At 38.2% G+C, this 21,096-nt stretch overlaps 1 protein-coding gene across 2 annotated transcripts in view; it reads left to right on the top strand.

Annotated features, from left to right (window-relative positions):
* ambra1a (autophagy/beclin-1 regulator 1a) overlaps positions 1-21,096 on the top strand; it is a 120,110-nt gene that overhangs the window by 2,633 nt on the left and 96,381 nt on the right. For both annotated transcript variants that reach the window (XM_084405256.1, XM_084405255.1), the window contains exons 4-7: positions 147-330; positions 454-626; positions 9,910-9,976; positions 10,096-11,519. In XM_084405256.1, coding sequence (XP_084261382.1) covers positions 147-330; positions 454-626; positions 9,910-9,976; positions 10,096-11,519 — 1,848 coding nt within the window. The remainder of the gene's footprint in view (positions 1-146; positions 331-453; positions 627-9,909; positions 9,977-10,095; positions 11,520-21,096) is intronic.

Below are 21,096 nucleotides of genomic sequence, written 5' to 3'. Positions count from 1 at the left end.
TCCTTCATAGTCCTCAGTAGAACTGATCTGATAAATAAATAGGCTACTGACATAAAAACTGACTGATTGATCAGATCTTAGACCACTCAGGCCCCTCATCAGCAAGATAATTAGAGAGGAACTTTTGTTTTGTTTTCTCTTCATAGGTCTTTAATGGCCTCCACCCATGTGAACCACAACATCTACATCACGGAGGTTAAGACAGGAAGGTGTGTTCACTCTCTGGTGGGCCACCGCCGGACGCCCTGGTGCCTAACTTTTCACCCTAGCATACCTGGCCTTATTGCTTCTGGCTGCCTGGACGGAGAGGTCCGAATCTGGGACCTGCATGTGAGTCTTCACTTTACCCATATTGAACGATTGTTTTGGCAACACTTTTTATTTTTTTCAGTAAATTTGTCACCACAACTTAATTTTGCTCAAATGTTAAAGTATCATGTGATTTTGTTTCAGGGAGGCAGTGAGAGCTGGCTCACAGAGAGTAACTCAGCGATCGCATCCCTTGCTTTCCATCCCACGGCTCAGCTGTTGCTCATTGCCAGCAACAACGAGCTGCATCTATGGGACTGGAGTCGGAAGGAGCCCTTCACTGTGGTGAAGACTGCTAGCGAGACAGAGAGAGTCAGGTTTGATGCACTTTGTAATTGTTTAATTTGAAGAGATGGTTCACGCAGAAATTAAAATTCTGTCATCAATAACTCACCCCCATTTTGTTCCAAGCCCATATAGACTTTCGTTAATTTTCAAAACACTAATGAAAATATTTTTAATGAAGCATGAGAGGTTTCTGTCCCTAATTTGAAAGTCCATTCACTCAACAAACTTTTATGCTTAAAAAAAAAGATCATAAGAAAATTGTGAAAGAAATCCATATGAATTGAGTGGACACAATTGCTTTATAAGATAAACAGATTTTTTATGCTTTTATTCTCATATAAACATTAAAGACCCCCTGTGGTGAAAATCAAGTTTTAAATGTTGTTTATATGTCTGTGGTGTTTTTAATATGCTTAAAGTGCCCCTATTATGCTATTTTAAAGTTTACTAATTTTGTTTTGGAGGTCTCCTACAACAGGTTTACATGCATCAAAGGTAAAAAAAACAGTTTCATTTTCTCATGATATACATTGCGCATCACCACATTGTTCCATGATTCTCAAACGACTTGTTGGATGAATCAGTCTCATCCCTCCTTTCCGTGAGCTACTCTGCTCTGATTGGCCAGACGACCCAGTCTGTAGTGACTGTAGGGGACTCTAGTCATAAGAGTCTCATGGACTCTTATGACTATACATAAGAGTCCATGAGAGTAATGCTTGTTTGTGGAAACTTGCAAGTTTAATGGGTATTTTGTTAACATCATAATCACATTTCAGTATAAATTCTATACCACCTACTTTTTGAAATATAAAATTAGGTACTGTATACCATATACTTTGTTTATTTTTTAAATAATTTTGGAGCCATTTTATTTTAAATATCATGTTAGAGGTCTTACAATCCAAAGCATTCAATCCTCCTTCAATTTTTGACCTACAAATATTTTCTTTTTTAATATAATGTGATTTGTTCTTCCAAATAAACTTAAAGAGTTTGGTGTCTATCATTTTAATTAATGAGGGGGGGGCATCTAACACTTGAGCAGCATAAACCAACCTGGATAAACCCTCAGATTTAACCAATAACACACGACCAGTTAAAGAGATATCTCTCATCAGCCAAGAATTCAGTTTCTTTTCAAATGATTGAATGATGGGAGTGAAGTTTAACTCATTCCTGACTTCCTTATTTTTTTAAATCTTAATACCCAAATATTTGATAACTTCTTTCACGGGAATATTGCATACTGTGGACAAGTCGCAGGAACCTAGAGCCATAAGCTCACATTTATTAATATTTAGGGAAAGACCAGATACAACTGAAAATAACTGCTGACACTTAATTGCTTTTTCAACTTCAGTATAGTCTCTTAAGAAAAGAGTAGTGTCATCAGCTAATTGTGTGCATTTAATTTCTGTATCTTTTATTTTGATACCACGAAAAATGTCTTTCTTTATATGAATGGCCATAATTTGTGTAACCAACAAAAAAAGCAATGGACTAATAGGGCAGCCCTGTCGAATACCCCTTTTAATTTCGAATCTATGAGAAGTTCCATATGCCAATTTTACAGAGCTATTAATCTTATTATATAGGGTTCTGATTACTTTTTGAAATTTGTCCCCAAAACCGAAAAATTGAAGAGTTTTAAAAATAAAGTCATGTTCAATTGTATCGAAGGCCTTGTAAAAATCGACAAACAGAATAAAACTATTTTCATTGATAATTTCATTATTACGGAGCCCCTGAGGGGACCTTTGCAAAAAAAACCCTGATTTTCGCGGGCGCACGCGAAACTATCGAGTGCTCACGCGTTACAATTTCCGGTTTGCGTTCAATTTGCATCACTGCCATCTTACTAACAAGAGCATGGATGTGGATGCACGTGAATTAATCGAAATCTTAAATTAGGACTTCAATATAAATACATATATAAGATATAATATAAGATATAAGGCCCACTACCCCTATCACAACTTTTCTGACATGTTTTGTAAACATTATAAAATACATTAAAATCAGCACATTTACTCAAAGGCTAAAATTTGTTGTTGTTTGACATGTTTTGAAGTGTCTATTTTAGCAAAAATCCCAAGCAAGGTGCTACTAAAGACAAGACTTAGAGACATATTTTAGTCACAATTCAAATAATTGTATTAACTTCGAATAGACTTTTAATAAACTTTGTATGTGTATTGATAAAACAATTAAACAAGTAATAATCTTCTGCTACTGAGATGAAGGAAACATTTTTTTAAAGTAAAGTTCTCAAGATTGCTATTTATCTTGATCAAACTGTTCCGTCATCAGCTCTTCCTCAGTTCCGCACTGCAGAATAAAATAGTCATCCTCTGCTGCAGTTGTCTTGACGCGTTTCTTGCAACTACATTTCATCTTTTTCTCATCAAACAACCAGACTAACGAATGGTTCAACACAACCCGTACCGAAGAGCCTAGACAGGGCTTTCTTCTGTATAGAGATACTGTAAATACAGGGTAAATGACGACTGTTGGCCTACCATGGTCGCCCTCGTCCAGTAAGTTTAAAATAATAATAATAATAATAATAATAAATTAAGATCTAAATCAATATAATTCGTTGTAAATTAAATATTTTAAACGCTAATACAAAAAGGTAATAATAATTGACTGTATAATAGTCCTAACGTTCATGCATGTACTGTCATTCAGACTGACTATCTAACAACAGAGAACAGAGATATTAAAATACATACTCTTCTGAGTTTTATGATGTAGGCCTTTTTTATTAAAATGTATTAGCCTATAATTTATATCTCAAGGATGCGCGCTTGTGCGTGGCGCACTCAGTCATGTTGAGAGGGAAACACGCATTATATTATTAGGCTAGTCTATTCAGAAATAGTGTAAAAGACCTGTAAATAAAATACAACATTAACATTATAAACACTATTAATAACATATAGGCTATGCGTATTTTACTTCCCCTTACTGGCTAGGCAAATCCTTAAATGAATGGTATCAGAAAACAACAAAAAATTTAAAATAAGTAACCACTTATAATAAAAAATATATACATAGTAGCCTATAAAAATAGCCCATTGTGCCCTTTATTACAAACAACCTTTAGCCTATTGTAAACGCCAAGCCTAAACAAATTTATTTGAATCAAAACTGAAACTATACCGCAAAGTTGGGTTCGCGCATCTTTCGTTCGGTCCAAAGTTTAATAATGAACAGGAATTAATAATAATTTAATAATGAACCGGGTGCGATGTCAAGTTAATGCCAGAAGTGAACCGATGTTGTTAAAGCGCAATGCGCCGGCGCCATCACTTGGATTTTTTCCTCAGCTGGGGAAATAACTTAATACTTTATCGTTTCATACTCTGTCATTCGAAACAGTAAAATGTATATTTTTATTTGTGTAGGCCTACATTCAAAAATGACTACAAAATGTCATGCCTTTGAAAAAGAAAGAAAACAACATGATGCGGACGTGTAGAACTTTATCCAAGAGCTGTTGTAAAGCCTATAAAAACAATCTGTTACAGTAATTTCCTATTATCTATGCAAAAGCTGCTTTGCAACCATATTTGGTAAAAGGCGCTATATAAATGAAGGCGACTTGACTTGACTAGAAATCGAATATTCAAGCTGTTTATTTAATTTTCTACCTCAGAACGAAAAACGTTTTAGAAATATGTTTATAAAACGAAAAAGGAACTCTTTTCTAATTTTCTACTTTATTAAATCAAAAAACGACTGAACGAAAGATACACTGATTCAATTACACTACCAATTGCAGTTTGAATAAAAAAAATGTAAACCTTTATCTAAAATTTATATTTTTATATTTTATATAAATTTAAAACATTGTCTTTTTCAGACTTTCTTCTGTGAACACAAAAATGTTTTGCAACAATGGTTGTAAATGGATATTGAGGCTGCCAATGCCTAATATTCTGCTTAACATCTTTTGTGTTCCTCAGAAGAAGGTCCTCCTGGTTTGGAACAAGTGTAAATATTTTCACTTTCTTGTTAACTATCCCTTTAATAATTTGTACTTTTTTATGTTAATATTTTGTTTCCCCCATGTTGGCAATGTAATACATACATAAATGATACATACATACATCATCCATATTTCCACATTTGTATTAATGACGCTATAACGCAAACCGGAAATTGTAACGCGTGAGCACGTGATAGTTTCTCGTGCGCACGCGAAAGTCCGTATTATTATTATTTTTTTGCAAAGGTCCCCTCAGGGCTCCATACATTATAATCTATAAGATCTAACACAAGTCTAATATTATTACAGATATGTCTTCCTTTTATAAAACCTGACTCCGTCTCATCAATAATAAATTATAATCCTGACTTTAACCTTTCAGAGAATATGGAAGCAATCATTTTACTGTCATTATTAATCAAGGTAATAGGTCGCCAATTATCTAGCGATAATAGGTCTTTATCAGGCTTTGGAATTAAGGATATTAGACCTTGTGTCATGGAGGGTGGCAAAACCCCCTGCTCAATAGATTCTTTAAAGACCATTAACAGAAATTCAGCTAGATCGTCTTGAAATGTTTAAAAAAATCATAGGGGGGACTTGTTTAATTTAAGTTTTTTTTATAGCTGGTTTTATGTCTAAAATTGATACTTCCTTATCACAATGATCTTTAAATTCTCCATCTATACGATCTATATTATGTTTTAGGGGCTTTAAAAAATCATCTATTTTGTTTACAGAACATGCATTGCTGGAATATAATTTAACATAAAAATTGGAGACATATTTTGAAATAATAATAGGGTCCTGTGTTTTATGGCCATTAATATTAAGCTTTCTAATAGATGTATACTCTCCATTTCTTTTCTCCAAATTATAAAAGTATCTGGAATTAGTTTCCCCTTCCTCTAACCAACATCTTCATGATCTAACAAATGTTCCTTTTGCCTTGATTATTAATAATTTATCTAACTCAGCCTGCAGATTCATTAACAAATTAGAATTCCCATCAGTATTATTATTAGTGATGTTACAAATAGCTCTAATAATTTCCTCTTCCTTTGACTTATTAGACTTTGCAACTTCTTTGCCTTTATCAATTGCACTAAGTCTAATTTGAAACTTCATAAGCTCCCAATTTTTACAGTATAAATTTGTTCGCTTAGCTTGATTCCAATATGTTTGTATTATCTTCTTAATTTCATGTTGAAAACTATCGATTTCCAATAATCTATTATTAAGTTTCCAGTGATACTCTGTTTGTATTTTGTTCTAATGAATTAGAAATTAACCAAAGATCGATTCTTGACTGTTTAGATTTATCCCTATTACCTCATGTGTACTCTTTCAAATGTGGGTGTTTATATCTCCATATATCAATTACCCCTACATTTTCACAGAATACAGATAGCTCTGAATCACCTGTAGATGGTCTAATTGGAATAGGAATTCTATCCATCTTAACATGTGGGACAATATTAAAGTCCCCACCTAGAATTATTTCAATATCATGGAATCTTTTTCTTACTTTGTTAATCTCATTTTCAATATCAGAGAACAAATCAACATTATATTTTTTTATATTTGAAGCATATACAGTACCTAACAAAAACATTTTCCCATCAATGGATATCGTTAGAATTATCCACCTACCCCCATTGTGCACTTTGCTATTAACAGTTTTACTCCTGCTGAGTGATTACTTCCAAAAGAATGCCAAATTTCATCAGAACCAAACCTTTATTTGGGGAAAATTTCAATGCCATCATCAAAGGCTCTACTTCCCACGAAATAAGCTTTACGACCTTTCTCTCTGGCATCTTTTACCATGGGCCACAGGAGTTTTCGTCTCTCCACGTCCAGCTCAGTCAAGTCCTCTGTAAACCGTAAACGCTGTGCCTGAAGGAATTCACAGTTCTTCGCTCTTTTCCAAAGTAGATCCAGAGTAGACCTGTTCATGAACTGAATTATTGTTGCTCTTGGGCTTCTGCCCTGTTCTTTCCGACCCAGTCTATGAACAATGTCCACATCAACCTGGCATCTCTCCTTTAGCTCTGGAGCAACCGAACCGCAGATTCCAATCACCAGATGCTTGAGATCTTCATCCGTTTTCTCGGGAACACCGTGCAGCCTCAAGTTCCATCTCCGCCGATATCTTTCTGCTTCATTGACTTTTCGTTCAAGCTCAGCAACTTTCTGCTCGTGCGATTTAGTGATTTCTTTCACCGCTTTCATTTCGTCTTTCAAATTCTTAACTTCATTCAGCGCGAAGTCAATTAACTTTTTCAGGGTTCCAATGCTGAGCGTATTTTCTCGAATCAGATTCTCCAGATGCCCCGAACTCTCATAAATTTTCTTGGATAAGAGAGTTACAATATTCTCTTGCATCTCAAGAAGCGACGGCTCGTCTTTCTTTTTTTTGGGAACAAGGTCAAACTCCATATCTGGCATACGCTGAATATCTTTCTCAATGGTATACGAGTGATCTGCCATCTCAATTTTATTGCATATCCCCTTTTCTTGACTTTTTTGTGTCTCCACAGATATCGATGCTTTAGAAGCAGCCTTCTCTTTTCGTTTAAAGGCACCACCAGAGCTGTTGACCGTACTCGCTTTCATTTTGTGAGAGGAAATCGATAACCGAGGGGGAACGAATCCAAAATCTATCGTCTAGTTAACCATCCAATGTAAAATACATGTATCCTAGTCCATAAAACATGACAATGAATTTCTCCCTTCACGAATATTTGGAAAAAACACCCCTAAGACGTTCGCAGCTAAGAAAGATTATCCACCTTGGCCGCCATCTTTCCGCCCCCCTCCAGCATTAAAGGGCACCTATTATGCCCCTTTTCACAAGTTGTAATATAAGTCTCTGATGTCCCCAGAGTGTGTATGTGAAGTTTTAGCTCAAAATACCCAACCGATAATTTTTTACAGCATGTTTCAATTGTAATTTTTTAGGGCTCAGAAAAACGCACCGTTTTAGTGTGTATCCCTTTAAATGCAAATTAACTGCTGCTGCCGGCCCAGGGGGCGGAGCCTCACGAGCTTGCGCTAAGAGCCAGCACAATCTCATCTGATAATATCAAAACAGAAACTCTCAGTAGTGGTGTTCATTTCGACTCGGAGTCGGACAATAATGCCCACATAGCCAGAGAATATATGCTGTATGGAGATAGAACAGGAATAGTTTAGTTTAATTACGGTTATTTGTTATCTGCTTTTATCCACTATTAATACAAGCCTGCTGTAGCAAACCCCGTCCGAATGATGACCAAAATCACACAAAAGATGAAGCCTTAGTTTTACTCCAGAAAATCACTGTAAGAGCCGAAATAAACACAGTATATAAGTGCGCATTAAAGTCTTATCCATAAACTCTCTCTCTCTCCCTTTCATTATCATGGAACATACACAGTGAAATACACAAAACACTCGTTAGAACTAACAGTAAACAAATATATACACACCTTTTCAGTGGGTGCTTAATCAACTGGTAAACTGTATATCCACACCCGGATGAGCTGTCATAAAGTGCGTGCTCTCACTTTCATTTTTGCCGTGATCAGTAACGTTAGGCCTGTCGCTCCGGAGACTGTAAGCTGAATCACGAACAGTACAGATCCATCCTCGAGTAACAACCAGAGTAAATGAAGACTGCTAAGTTCATTCTTACATCCAACAACAAAACACCTCAATTGCTTTGGAGACATTCTTGTCTACAGTTGCTCCAGCGTGGAAACAATGGCGGACTGTGTCCAGCTCACTCAGGGCGGGTCTGTGCTCAAACTGCAGTGTCAATCAACAGTCGTGGGAGGGGCCTGTGCAAAGTGACGTCACATTGCCCCGAATCTGAGAACAGCTCGTTCGGAGACAGTGCTTATGATTTATGGGGATTTTAAAAAAAGCACTTGGTGGATTTTTATCATTATAGGGTGGTTGTGTACACACACTGCCAACACACATTTATGTTCAAACACCATGTAAAAGTGAATTTTGCATAATAGGTGCCCTTTAACAAGTGTTCGTTCATCAACAAACCCATGTGTGTGTCTTTCTAATTTATTGCGCTGCACATGCGGGAACTATTAACTGTATCAATAACGGTGCATACGTTAGCCGAGTACTAACGTGAATGACTGATGTAACATTAAAGTTTGCAAAACAAATCTTGTTCCATCCTTTATCATTACTCAAAGTAGTAAGAACGACAGACAATCTGCATTAATAGACACAGTTTTAGGTAATAGTGGCTCACAACTGATTAGCAGAAGTATTTCAGTAAGACAGTAATAATGTGAGTTAGCCGGTTACCCGGAGACCACAATATAAAACACAAAACTACATATTTTGAACACCCGGTAGAAAATATAAACGTCAATAATTAATCTCGACATGTCCGAGCGATACATAAAACGCATTACCATTCTGATACATCGACTTGTAGACGAACCTGTATTATTCACTTTTCCACTTCTTCTTCTGAATCAGTTTCTGGTTCAAACATATATGGCTGAATTAAATTACTATTTCCACTTAGCATTGTGCAGCTTTTACAACAGTAAAGTTGACAGAGTGGATAAGCTATTCTGAGCTGGTGTGAGTGAGTGGAGGTGGGACTCATTTGCATATTCATGGATCCGCGTATACTAAATGAAGCAAGGGTATAGAGTTACATTCAGGCTATTTTAAGGAATATTTTACACAAAAAAAACATTTAAATATGTCATTTTGGTTATCAAAGATGAATTTTAAGGGATAAAATTGACTACAGGGGGACTTTAATCAACACACCTACATAGAGCACATCAAATATAGTAAACTAAAGATCAAACATGTTTGTTTGATGCACAAAATACAAGAGGTTTGTTCTTGCTCATCAAGCAAGCACATTTGAGCTTCCATTTACCATATCTGATGCACCCTATGAATTTGTTTAGATCAATGTTTTATATATAAAGAAAAGCCTAAATTAAATCTGTTCATCTTAAAGCGATCAGATATTTTTAGAAGACTTGGAAAAAAATGCTTGATTCATATAGATTACTTTTACAATCTCTTTATGAACTTTTTAAAGTGTCAAGGTTTTGGTGGAATGGGCTTTCAATAGAGAGAAAGAAATCTCTTTTTTTCTCAATTCAAAAAATCTAAAAAAAAATTTTCAAAGTCATAAGCGTTTCAAACAACATGAGGGTGAGTACGTGATGACTGAATTTTCAGGTGAACCATCCCTTTAATGTTCAACATTTAGATACAGGCAATCAGAGTTTACATCTGATGTCAGTGCATCTGATGCTCTGTGTTTTTTGCAGGTTGGTGAGATTTGATCCATTGGGTCACTATCTTCTAACTGCCATTGTAAACCCTTCAAATCAGCAGGTGATACTTTTTGCTTGAAATGTTTTGACAAAAAAAATAATTTGACGCAAGACACTACAAATATTTCTATTCTTACTTTTTTTTTTTACTGTAAATGTGCTTGTATTTGTGCATTGCAGAATGATGATGATCCTGAGATTCCAATGGACAGTGTGGAGATGCCTCATCTCCGTCAGCGCTCCTTCCTGCAGTCCCAACCTGTAAGACGCACACCAATCTTGCACAATTTCTTGCACATCCTCACTTCCCGCAACTCAGTCCCTCAGGCTGGAGGCACTCCTGCTGCTTCCACTGATGAGGCCTCTGATTCGTCTGGGCATTACAGTGTTTTGAGGGATCGTTCCCGGCTGCCATACCATGGTTGCGTTCAGCCACTCGGAGTTGTGTGTTTCTGTAGCCGTTGCTCATCAACGAGGGTTCCGTCTCCGCCTGACGAGGACTCTTCAGACTCCGCCTCCCTGGAGGGACAATCACACGCATCCACCTTTTCTTCTGCACGAACAGAGCCACGGATGCCGCGGTTTCCTGTCGAATCTCGTGCTGCAAATCGGCCCTCGGCATTTAGCTGTGTGTATGGTGGTGGGAGCAACGTGCGGAACCTTTCTTCTAGCTCTGGGAGGAGGAGAGTGGCTGGAATGGCACCCATTCCACCTTTCCGGCAGCACCCGCCAGGCAGGGAAGGTGGAGGCCGTTTCCCTGGGGCAGAATGGACAAGCAGTGTGCTTAATGGACGAGGTAGTAGTTTGACTCCACCCAGAACCAGTGCTTCCTCCGTCAGCCTGCATTCTGTCCTGCGACAGCAAGGAACTTCCAGCCAATCACCTGTTTACACCTCTGCTAGTGATGGATGGGGCTTTCCTCATAGCAGTGGCAGCTCATCAGGGACTAGTTCTAGCAGGCACCGCCCACCACAGGAAGAGGGGCACAGCAGCCCTTCTTCCATCCGCAACGTTCTGCAGTGCAACCTTAACCGCTATTTCATGGACTATGAGCAAATGCAGGACCTAGTGCAGCCACTAGAGGGCAACAGGCAGGACCAGCAGACTCAGGAAATGCTGAATAACAACATTGACCCAGAGCAACCGGGCCCATCTCATTACCAGCCACTTTACAGCAGCGAAAACCGCTCCCACAGTCACATGAATCGCTGTAGAGTCTGCCACAACCTCTTCACCTATAATCGGGGTACTCAGCGCTGGGAGAGAACCGGTCAGCCGTCATCTGCTGAGAGAAACGCAGCTTGGCAACCTACTAGTCCCGCCTTTCAAAGCGTAGCCCCAGTCTCTCATTCTGATCATCACCTACTTGAACGTGCACCAATAGAGCCCAGCCCAGACACCCCAGAGCCTCACATACCCTTTTCCCACAGCACAGCTACCAGTCGGCATGAGGATCAGGCCGTCGGGCTGATCTACAACCAGGAAACTGGCCAGCTAGAGCGTGTTTACCGGCCATCTGCCACCTCTCGTTCAGAAAACGTATCACAAGAAGCCTTAAACCAGGAAATGCCTGAAGAGACACAAGATGATGATTACCTACGCAGGTGAGGCAGTAGACTTGTTTGAATGGGTCAAATCAAACTTTCCTTGATTCTTTGATATGAAAAGGTCTCAATGTACCATGAAATCATACTGTTTCTCGTTTTCCACTGCCAGTAAACTAAGCGGCACGAAAGATTAGTTTTGTAGTTCCACAACTTACTGACATCAGACAATGGCTCATAGAAGTCTACTTTTGAATGTCTGCAAAGATGTTTAGAAACTTTGCCCCGACCAGTCACAGTGAAGTAATTAGGATTATCTTTTTCTGCTTTCCCACTTAGGTCAGTGGTTCAGACTTTTACTTGCCAGTGTTTTAATTGACCCCACTAAAGTTTTTTTTTTTTTTTTTATGTGGGATATATATATATACACTAGTGTTCAAAAGTAATAGTAAAGAAATGTACAATTTTGCTAAAGATTTCTATTTTAAATAAATGCTGTTCTTTTGAACTTCTATTCATCAAAGAATCGTAAAGAAATATTAATATCACAGAAATATTAAGCAGCATAACTTTTCAACATTGATAATAGTAAGAAATGTTGTATGCATAAACTGCCAAAAAATTATAATGATTAAATATGTTCATCAAACTGCTCATTGCAGTGTGGATTGTTTTGTTATCCTGTCATAGCAAAGAGGCTGTTGGCAGTGCAAACTGTATTGGACCTGACAGCAAACCCGAAGTGTGTGTGAGTGCAGCAAAGCACTGTTACTCATAACATGTGAAGGGACTGACACAGCAGTTGAAAATGGTTTGCATGTGAAATGAGCAACAGCTCTGTGTTAGGTGCTCTGGTGCTAACACATGGCTTTGAGTTTTCTGTCATGCCAAATTTCATTTTTAACTCCCTTATTCTTCAATAATAGCCTCTGAGCAAAGACACTATTATATAGTGACAGGATCACAAAGCAGTCCGCACTGCGATGCGCCACATAAACTGTTATTAGAGTAAAATGATCAGACACCTTGTTTGGGCTTCAAGGAAAAATGTCTAACATGTAAATCAGCTTGATCTGACCTTGTGCCCGTCTGTGTGCACTCTATTAGCGCTCACAGCAGAGTGTGCCATCCAGAGCTGGACACATTATTAATGAGGTGCTTATCTGCAAATCAGCACACTCAGTTCCAGACAGCATAGATGAATAAACATTAAAGGGATAGTTCACCCAAAAATTCTGTCATCATTTATTCACCCTCAAGTTGTTTCAAACCTGTTCAAGTTTCTTTCTTCTGTTTAACACAAAAGAATATATTTTGAAGAATATTGGTAACCAGACAGTTGAAGGAACTATTCTCATTGACTTCCATAGTATTTTTTTCATGCTATGGAAGTCAATGGCTACCGTCAACTGTCTGGTTACCAACATTCTTCAAAATATATTCTTTTGTGTTAAACAGAAGAAAGAAGCTTGAACAGGTTTGGAAAAACTTGAGCGTGAGTAGATGACGACAACATTTTCATTTTTGGGTGAACTATCCCTTTAAGAGTTCAGTGAGGTGAAAAAAATGTCTATTTGCATTTGCTACCAAAATTATAAATCTCACCAGAAAACTAGGACGGCTTTGCATAGAGACAGGCCAGTGCATTTGAATGTCATTGTTTTTCTATTTGACTGTATGTGAATTTCACAAGAGCATGTTGTGTTCACCAAGCATGTCATGGGTGAAATGCATGGCAGACTTCTGAGATGGAGTTCATTTGGAGCCTTCAAGGCAGAATTTGACTCTGAACTGCTCTGAGACCCTATAACAAATGAAAGTATCTGCAAGACACTGACAGTAACTATAAGTGAGAGAAACATGTTTGTTGTATTGACACTGTTTATAAATCTACACAAGCTGCATGAATCTGCCATTTGAGATTTGTGAACTTTCATTTCGCACAAGCCCCTTGAAGTGCTGAAAGTGCTTGAATTTAGTTTTAGAAATGTAAATACCGGAATATCTGGAAAAATCTTTTGTTGAAAAGTGCTTAAAAGTGCTTTCAATTAACTAAGGCTATGCGTGTACACTACCGTTCAAATGTTTAGGTATTTTTAAAAGAAGTCTCTTAAATAGAGTAAAAACAGCAAGGTTGTGAAATATTATGACAATCTCAAATGTTTTCTATTTGAATATATTTTAAAATACACTTTATCCCTGTGATTTCAGCGGTCATTCCCCAAGTCTTCTGTGTCACATGAGCTTTCAGAAATCATTAAGAAACGGTTGTGCTGCATAATCATTTTGTGGGATTTTTTTTTAATGATTTTTCGATGGATTGTTCAAAAGAACAGCATTTATTTAAAATAGAAATATTTTGTAATATTTAAATGCCTAGACTATTCATTTAATGCATCATTGCTAAAGTATAAAAAAAATGTAATTTAGAAAAAATTATTATAATAAAAAAAATTATATTCTTCTTATATTATATATATATAATTATATTATATTCAGATTTATATATTTTTAAATTAACTGGTTTAACAAATTCGAGTTATGGGCTGTCAGTGTTTTCATCATGGCTTCTGTCGAAAGAGTTAGTTGCTAGTCTTCAATAAGACTTGGTATACTTTTATTTCATGGTACAGTTTATGATGATATTTTGTGCTTCACCAGTTAAAAAAAAAATGGTGGATTGTGTTAAGCCCTCTAAAACTGGTCCTGAATAGTTATTTGGTTATGATGTTTGTATGAACTATGGGTCAGACTGCTGATGCTGCATGGTGACTAGACACCGCCATTAAGGTAAACAATGACTCACAGACTAGTAGTCAACTCCTTTTCTGGACTGTCACATTCTACTATTTAAAATGAGTAGTCATGCGGCACACTTGGCTCACTAAGTGTCTTCTAGAGAGTCTTTCTTTGTTGAGTTCTGAAGTTAAGTTAAAGTTCCACTTTTATAAGTTGAAATTTATCATAGTACTTTTGAAAGGAATCTGACCTAAAATGTGGGAACATTTTTGCTGATTTTGCCCCTCAAGGGTTCCTGCAATGCCCGCTACAGTCCATTAGGGGGAAGTAGCTCATCACACTGTGCAAATGTGGTGGTAACTTTGCACATATAGCCTATCTTCAACACTGAGTGGCCAATGGGCCTTTATTCTGATTATGTTACTTGCACTCTAACACACCGACCTTCTCTTCTCATGTTGCTGAACAGCCTGTCCCATGTGCATGGGAGTTTTATGATTCAGTATTGTTTTAAGGCCAAAGCTGTTCAACGAAAAACAGTATCACACTTCACTTATGCAGGAGAGCAAAATAATAATAATAATAATAATACTGTCATTTGACGTTCTCCCATGAGTCCCACTCCAGTTCTGTGTTCTGACTCATGGCTTTGAGCATGGTGCAAAGTTTCAGAACGAATTCTCATCACTACCTGCTATAGTGTCGTACCTAAAACAAGAGCAACTTGTTCACTGTAAAATAAATAAATAATTAGGGGCCAAGCACCGAAGGTGCGGAGGCACCTATTGTTTTCGTTCCCGTTCTTATTATTATTATTATTATTAGGGGCCAAGCACCGAAGGTGCGTAGGCACCTATTGTATCTGTTCCCGTTCTTATTATTATTCTTCCTTCTTCCGACTGGGCGTCTATGGCAGCCCATAGAACCGATTGCGGGAAAGTTGTAATGGTTTGACATTCTGATAGAGGACAGTCCCATCATTAAATACACCAATTTTGGTGTGTCTAAGTCATTCCCTCTAGCGCCACCACCTGTCCAAAATTTCACTTTTATTTTGCTAATAACTTTTGAACCGTAAGGCCAATCAGCGAAATTATTTTTTCCTCTGATTCCTGAGCTCATGCCGATTCGATTGCACCATATGACGTCATTTTCCGGCATATAAATATGGCCGCCATTTTGAATGTGCTGAAAAAGCTACTTTTTCGAACTCGTCCTAGACGGTTTGTCCGATTTGCACGAAAATTGAACCAGATCATCTTCAGGCAGTGCTGAGAAAAAGTTATGGAATTCAAATTGATTCGTCAAACCGTTTTCGAATAACGCTCGAACAAATTTTACGTAGCTCTTGCGAAAACAGTCGTAGGGCTGTATCTCCGCAACGCTTTATCGGATTCAGACCAAAATTGGTACATGTCATCACAAACATGACCTGAGGCTACATGCTGCGTTTCGGCGCAGCGCCACCTACTGGTCCGGAGATATGAAAAATGGCTATTTTTGCTTATAACTTCTGAACAGTTTGTCCAAAAATCATAAAATTGGTCTTGTTAGATTCAGGGCAACATGCCGAGTCGACTGATATCCAATTTTACCAAATCGGCCATTTTGGCTGTCGGCCATTTTGAATTATGTGCTAAAATGCTGTATTTTAAGAACTCATGAACGGATTGTTACGAAACTTGGTATGGGTCATCAGCACGATGTCCTGAAGGAGCCTGAGAAGTTTCGGAACAGCGCCACCTAGTGGTGATTTTTTTTTTTCAAATGCTTATAACTTTGGGTGTGTTCTACTTATTTTCACGAGACTCATCAAATTAGACTCCTGAAACCTTGCCGAGTCCTACGATACCAAACATGCTAGGTTTCGCCTTACGGTTTGTGTAGCGTTGTAATTTAGCGCTTAAAAAACATTTGGCTATATCTTCGAAACCGTTTGTCCGATCGAGACGAAACCACCGTCAGAAGTTTGGAAACATAGGTCGATAGCTATACGCCAATGCCCAAATGCGAAAATATTGATGTTTAGGGGTAGTAAATTCCAATCAAAGTCATGTGTCAGTCATTTTTTACGTGTTTTTTCATATAAATGTCTATAACTCCGAAGCGAATTGAGATATTTTCACCAAAATCGACACACATATGTATGGGATCACTCTGAGAACACGTAAAAAAAATGGTGGGACTCAGCCTCTTGGTGGCGCTATAATAGAACAAAACATGAAATTCCCATTGACTTCAATACAGTTTTGTGAAATAAAATGCTATACTAAACAAATGCATTGGTGTAATATTACAAAACTCAGAATGTGCCATCAGCACCATCCCCTAAAGGTATTCAAAATATTTCGAAACAGCACCACCTAGTGGTCAAAAGTTATAACAACATTTCCAAAAAGGCTAATAACTTTTGAATAAATCTGGCTATTGAAATGCCACTGGTCTTAATAGATTCCTTGGGTCAAGCCGAGAACATAGATACCAAGTTTACCTTATTTGGCAGAACTTCCTGTCCGCCATCTTGATTTTCAGTCAAAACCTACTTTTTCGAACTCCTCCTAGACCGTTTGTCCGATTTTCACCAAAATCGAATCGTATCATCTCCAGACCGTGCCGACTAAAAGTTATGGATTTCGTGTCGATAGACGAAACCGTTTTCGTATAGCGCAGCAGCAAAGTTGAGGCATGATGCTAAAAGCACTATTCAGGCTTTATCTCTGCAATGCCTTGACATATTGACACCAAACTTTGTATGTGTCATTGTCACTTCACTCTGACCACATCACATCACTTTTGTAACTGCGCCACCTATTGGTCGAAAGTGATAATCCATTAAATCATATTTTAAATGACTTTTTATATGATTTTTCAGCCATTTCATCTAAAATCCTCTTTAAATGTATTTAATTGCTCATTGTTCCAGTTGGTCTGACACCTTCAGCCATGTTGGCATATCCTGTCATCTGCTTGCGCTTGGCCCCGATAATTGCTGCTTGCAGCTATATTTAGGGGCCAAGCACCGAAGGTGCGGAGGCACCTATTGTATCTGTTCCGTTTCTTATTATTAGGGGCCAAGCACCGAAGGTGCAGAGGCACCTATTGTTTTTGTTCGCGTTCTTATTATTATTATTAGGGGCCAAGCACCGAAGGTGCGTAGGCACCTATTGTATCTGTTCCCGTTCTTATTATTAGGGGCCAAGCACCGAAGGTGCGGAGGCACCTATTGTTTTCGTTCGCGTTCTTATTATTATTATTATTATTCTTCATTGTTCCGACTGGGAGTCTATGGCAGCCCATAGAACCGATTGCGGGAAAGTTGTAATGGTTTGACATTCTGATAGAGGACAGTCCCAACATTAAATACACCAATTTTGGTGTGTCTAAGTCATTCCCTCTAGCGCCACCAACTGTCCAAAGTTTCACTCATGTTTCTGCTAATAACTTTTGAACCACAAGGGCTAGAAACAAAATTCTTTTTTCCTCTGATTCGTGAGCTCGTGGCGATTCGATTGCACCATATGACGTCATTTTCCGTCATTATAATTTTTCCGCCATTTTGAATTTTCCGAAAAAGCTACTTTTTCGAACTCCTCCTAGGCCGTTGCTCCAATTTCCACGAAAATTGAATCAGATCATCTTCAGACCATGCCGACAAAAAGTTATGCAATTCGTGTTGATTCGTCAAACCGTTCTCGAATACCGCGCAAACAAATTTTATGTAGCGCTTGCGAAAACAGACACAAGCCTGTATCTCCGCAACGCTTTATCGTATTCACACCAAACTAAGCACATATCATCACAAGCATGACCTGAGCCTACATGCTGCGTTTCGGCGCAGTGCCACCTACTGGTCCGGAGATATGAAAAATGGCTGTTTTTGCTTATAACTTCTGAATGGTTTGTCCAAAAATCATAAAAGTGGTCTTGTTAGATTCAGGGCATCATGCTGAGTCGACTGATATCCAATTTTCCCAGATCAGCCATTTTGGCTGTCGGCCATTTTGAATTATGTGCTAAAATGCTGTATTTTAGGAATGCATGAACCTATCGTTACGAAACTCGGTATGGGTCATCAGCACGATGTCCTGAAGGAGCCTGAGAAGTTTCGAAACAGTGCCATCTAGTGGTGAATTTTTTTCCCCAAATACTTCCAAATGCTTCTAACTTTGGGTGTGGTCAACTTATTTTCACAGGACTCATCTCTTTAGACTCCTGAATCGTTGCCGAGTCCAACGATACCAAACATGTTAGGTTTCGCCTTATGGTTTGTGTAGCGTTGTGATTTAGCGCTTAAAAAACATTTGGCTATATCTTTGAAACCGCTTGTCCGATCGAGACGAAACCACCTTCACAAGTTTGGAAACATAGGTCGATAGCTACACGCTAATGCCCAAATGCGAAAATATTGATGTTTAGGGGTAGTAAAATCCAATCAAAGTCATGTGTCAGTCATTTTTTACGTGTTTTTTCATAAAAATGTCTATAACTCCGAAGCGAATTGAGATATTTTCACCAAAATTGACACAAATATGCATGGGCTCACTCTGAGGACACATTAAAAAAATGGTGGGACTGAGCCTCTTGGTGGCGATATAACAGAACAAAACATGAAATTCCCATTGACTTCAATACAGTTTTGTGAATTAAAATGCTATAGTAAACAAATGCATTGGTGTAATATTACGAAACTCAGAATGTGCCATCAGCACCATCCCCTGAAGGTACCCAAAATATTTCGAGAGAGCGCCACCTAGTGATCAAATGTTATGACAAAATTTCCAAAAAGGCTAATAAATTTTGAATAAATCTGGCTTTTGAAATGCCACTGGTCTTAATAGATTCCTTCGGTCAAGCCGAGAACATAGATACCAAGTTTTCCTTATTTGGCCAAACTTCCTGTCCGCCATCTTGATTTTCAGTCAAAACCTACTTTTTCGAACTCCTCCTAGACCGTTTGTCCAATTTTCACCAAAATCGAATCGTATCATCTCCAGACTATGCTGAATAAAAGTTATGGATTTCGTGTCAATAGACGAAACCGTTTTCGTATAGCGTAGCAGCAAAGTTGAGGCATGATGCTAAAAGCACTATTCAGGCTTTATCTCTGCAATGCCTTGACATATTGACACCAAACTTTGTATGTGTCATTGTCACTTCACTCTGACCACATCACATCACTTTTGTAACTGCGCCACCTATTGGTCGAAAGTGATAATCCATTAAATCATATTTTAAATGACTTTTTATATGATTTTTCAGCCATTTCATCTAAAATCCTCTTTAAATGTATTTAACTGCTCATTGTTCCAGTTGGTCTGACAACTTCAGCCATGTTGGCATATCCTGTCATCTGCTTGCGCTTGGCCCCGATAATTGCTGCTTGCAGCTATATTTATTATTCTTCCTTCTTCCAACTGGGAGTCTATGGCAGCCCATAGAACCGAATGCGGGAAAGTTGTTTTGGTTTGACATTCTGATAGAGGACAGTCCCAACATTAAATACACCAATTTTGGTGTGTCTAAGTCATTCCCTCTAGCGCCACCACCTGTCCAAAGTTTCACTTTTATTTTGCTAATAACTTTTGAACCGTAAGGCCAATCAACAAAATTATTTTTCTCTCTGATTCCTGAGCTCATGCCAATTCGATTGCACCCTATGACATCATTTCTGTCATAACAATATGGCCGCCATTTTGAATTTATCTAAAAAGCTACTTTTTCGAACTCGTCCTAGACGGTTTGTCCGATTTGCACGAAAATTGAACCAGATCATCTACAGACCATGCTGACAAAAAGTTATGGAATTCAAGTTGATTCGCTTAACAGTTTTCGATAAACCCACGAATACATTTTACGTAGGGCTTGCGAAAACAGATGTAAGGCCGTATCTCCGCAACGCTTTATCGGATTCAGACCAAACTTGGTACATGTCATCACAAGCATGACCTGAGGCTACATGCTGTGTTTCGGCGCAGCGCCACCTACTGGTCCGGAGATATGAAAAATGGCTATTTTTGCTTATAACTTCTGAACAGTTTGTCCAAAAATCATAAAATTGGTCTCGTTAGATTCAGGGTAACATGCCGAGTCGACTGATATCCAATATTACCATATCGGCCATTTTGACTGTCGGCCATTTTGAATTTTGTGCTAAAATGCTGTATTTTAAGAACGCATGAACAGATTGTTACGAAACGTGGTATGGGTCATCAGCACAATGCCCTGAATGAGCCTGAGAAGTTTCGAAACAGCGCCACCTAGTGGTGAATTTTTTTTTTCAAATGCTTATAACTTTGGGTGTGGTCGACTTATTTTCACGAAACTCATCTTTTTAGACTCCTGAATCGTTGCCGAGTCCTATGATACCAAACATGCTAGGTTTCGCCTTACGGTTTGTGTAGCGTTGTGATTTAGCGCTTAAAAAACATTTGGCTATATCTTTGAAACCGCTAGTCCGATCGAGATGAAACCACCGTCAGAAGTTTGGAAACATAGGTCGATAGCTATACGCCAATGCCCAAATGCAAAAATATTGATGTTTAGGGATAGTAATTTCCAATCAAAGTCATGTGTCAGTCATTTTTTATGTGTTTTTTCATATAAATGTCTATAACTCCGAAGCGAATTGAGATATCTTCACCAAAATTGACACACATATGTATGGGCTCACTCTGAGGACACATAAAAAAAATGGTGTGACTGAGCCTCTTGGTGGCGCTATAACAGAACAAAACATGAAATTCCCATTGACTTCAATACAGTTTTGTGAAATAAAATGCTATACTAAACAAATGCATTGGTGTAATATTACGAAACTCAGAATGTGCCATCAGCTCCATCCCCTGAAGGTACCCAAAATATTTCGAGACAGCGCCACCTAGTGGTCAAAAGTTATAAC

Source organism: Rutilus rutilus (assembly GCF_951802725.1).
Source record: "Rutilus rutilus genome assembly, chromosome: 3".
Taxonomy (NCBI): domain Eukaryota; kingdom Metazoa; phylum Chordata; class Actinopteri; order Cypriniformes; family Leuciscidae; genus Rutilus; species Rutilus rutilus.
The sequence above is the reverse complement of the archived record's forward strand: the minus strand, read 5'-3'. Positions and strand labels throughout refer to the sequence as shown.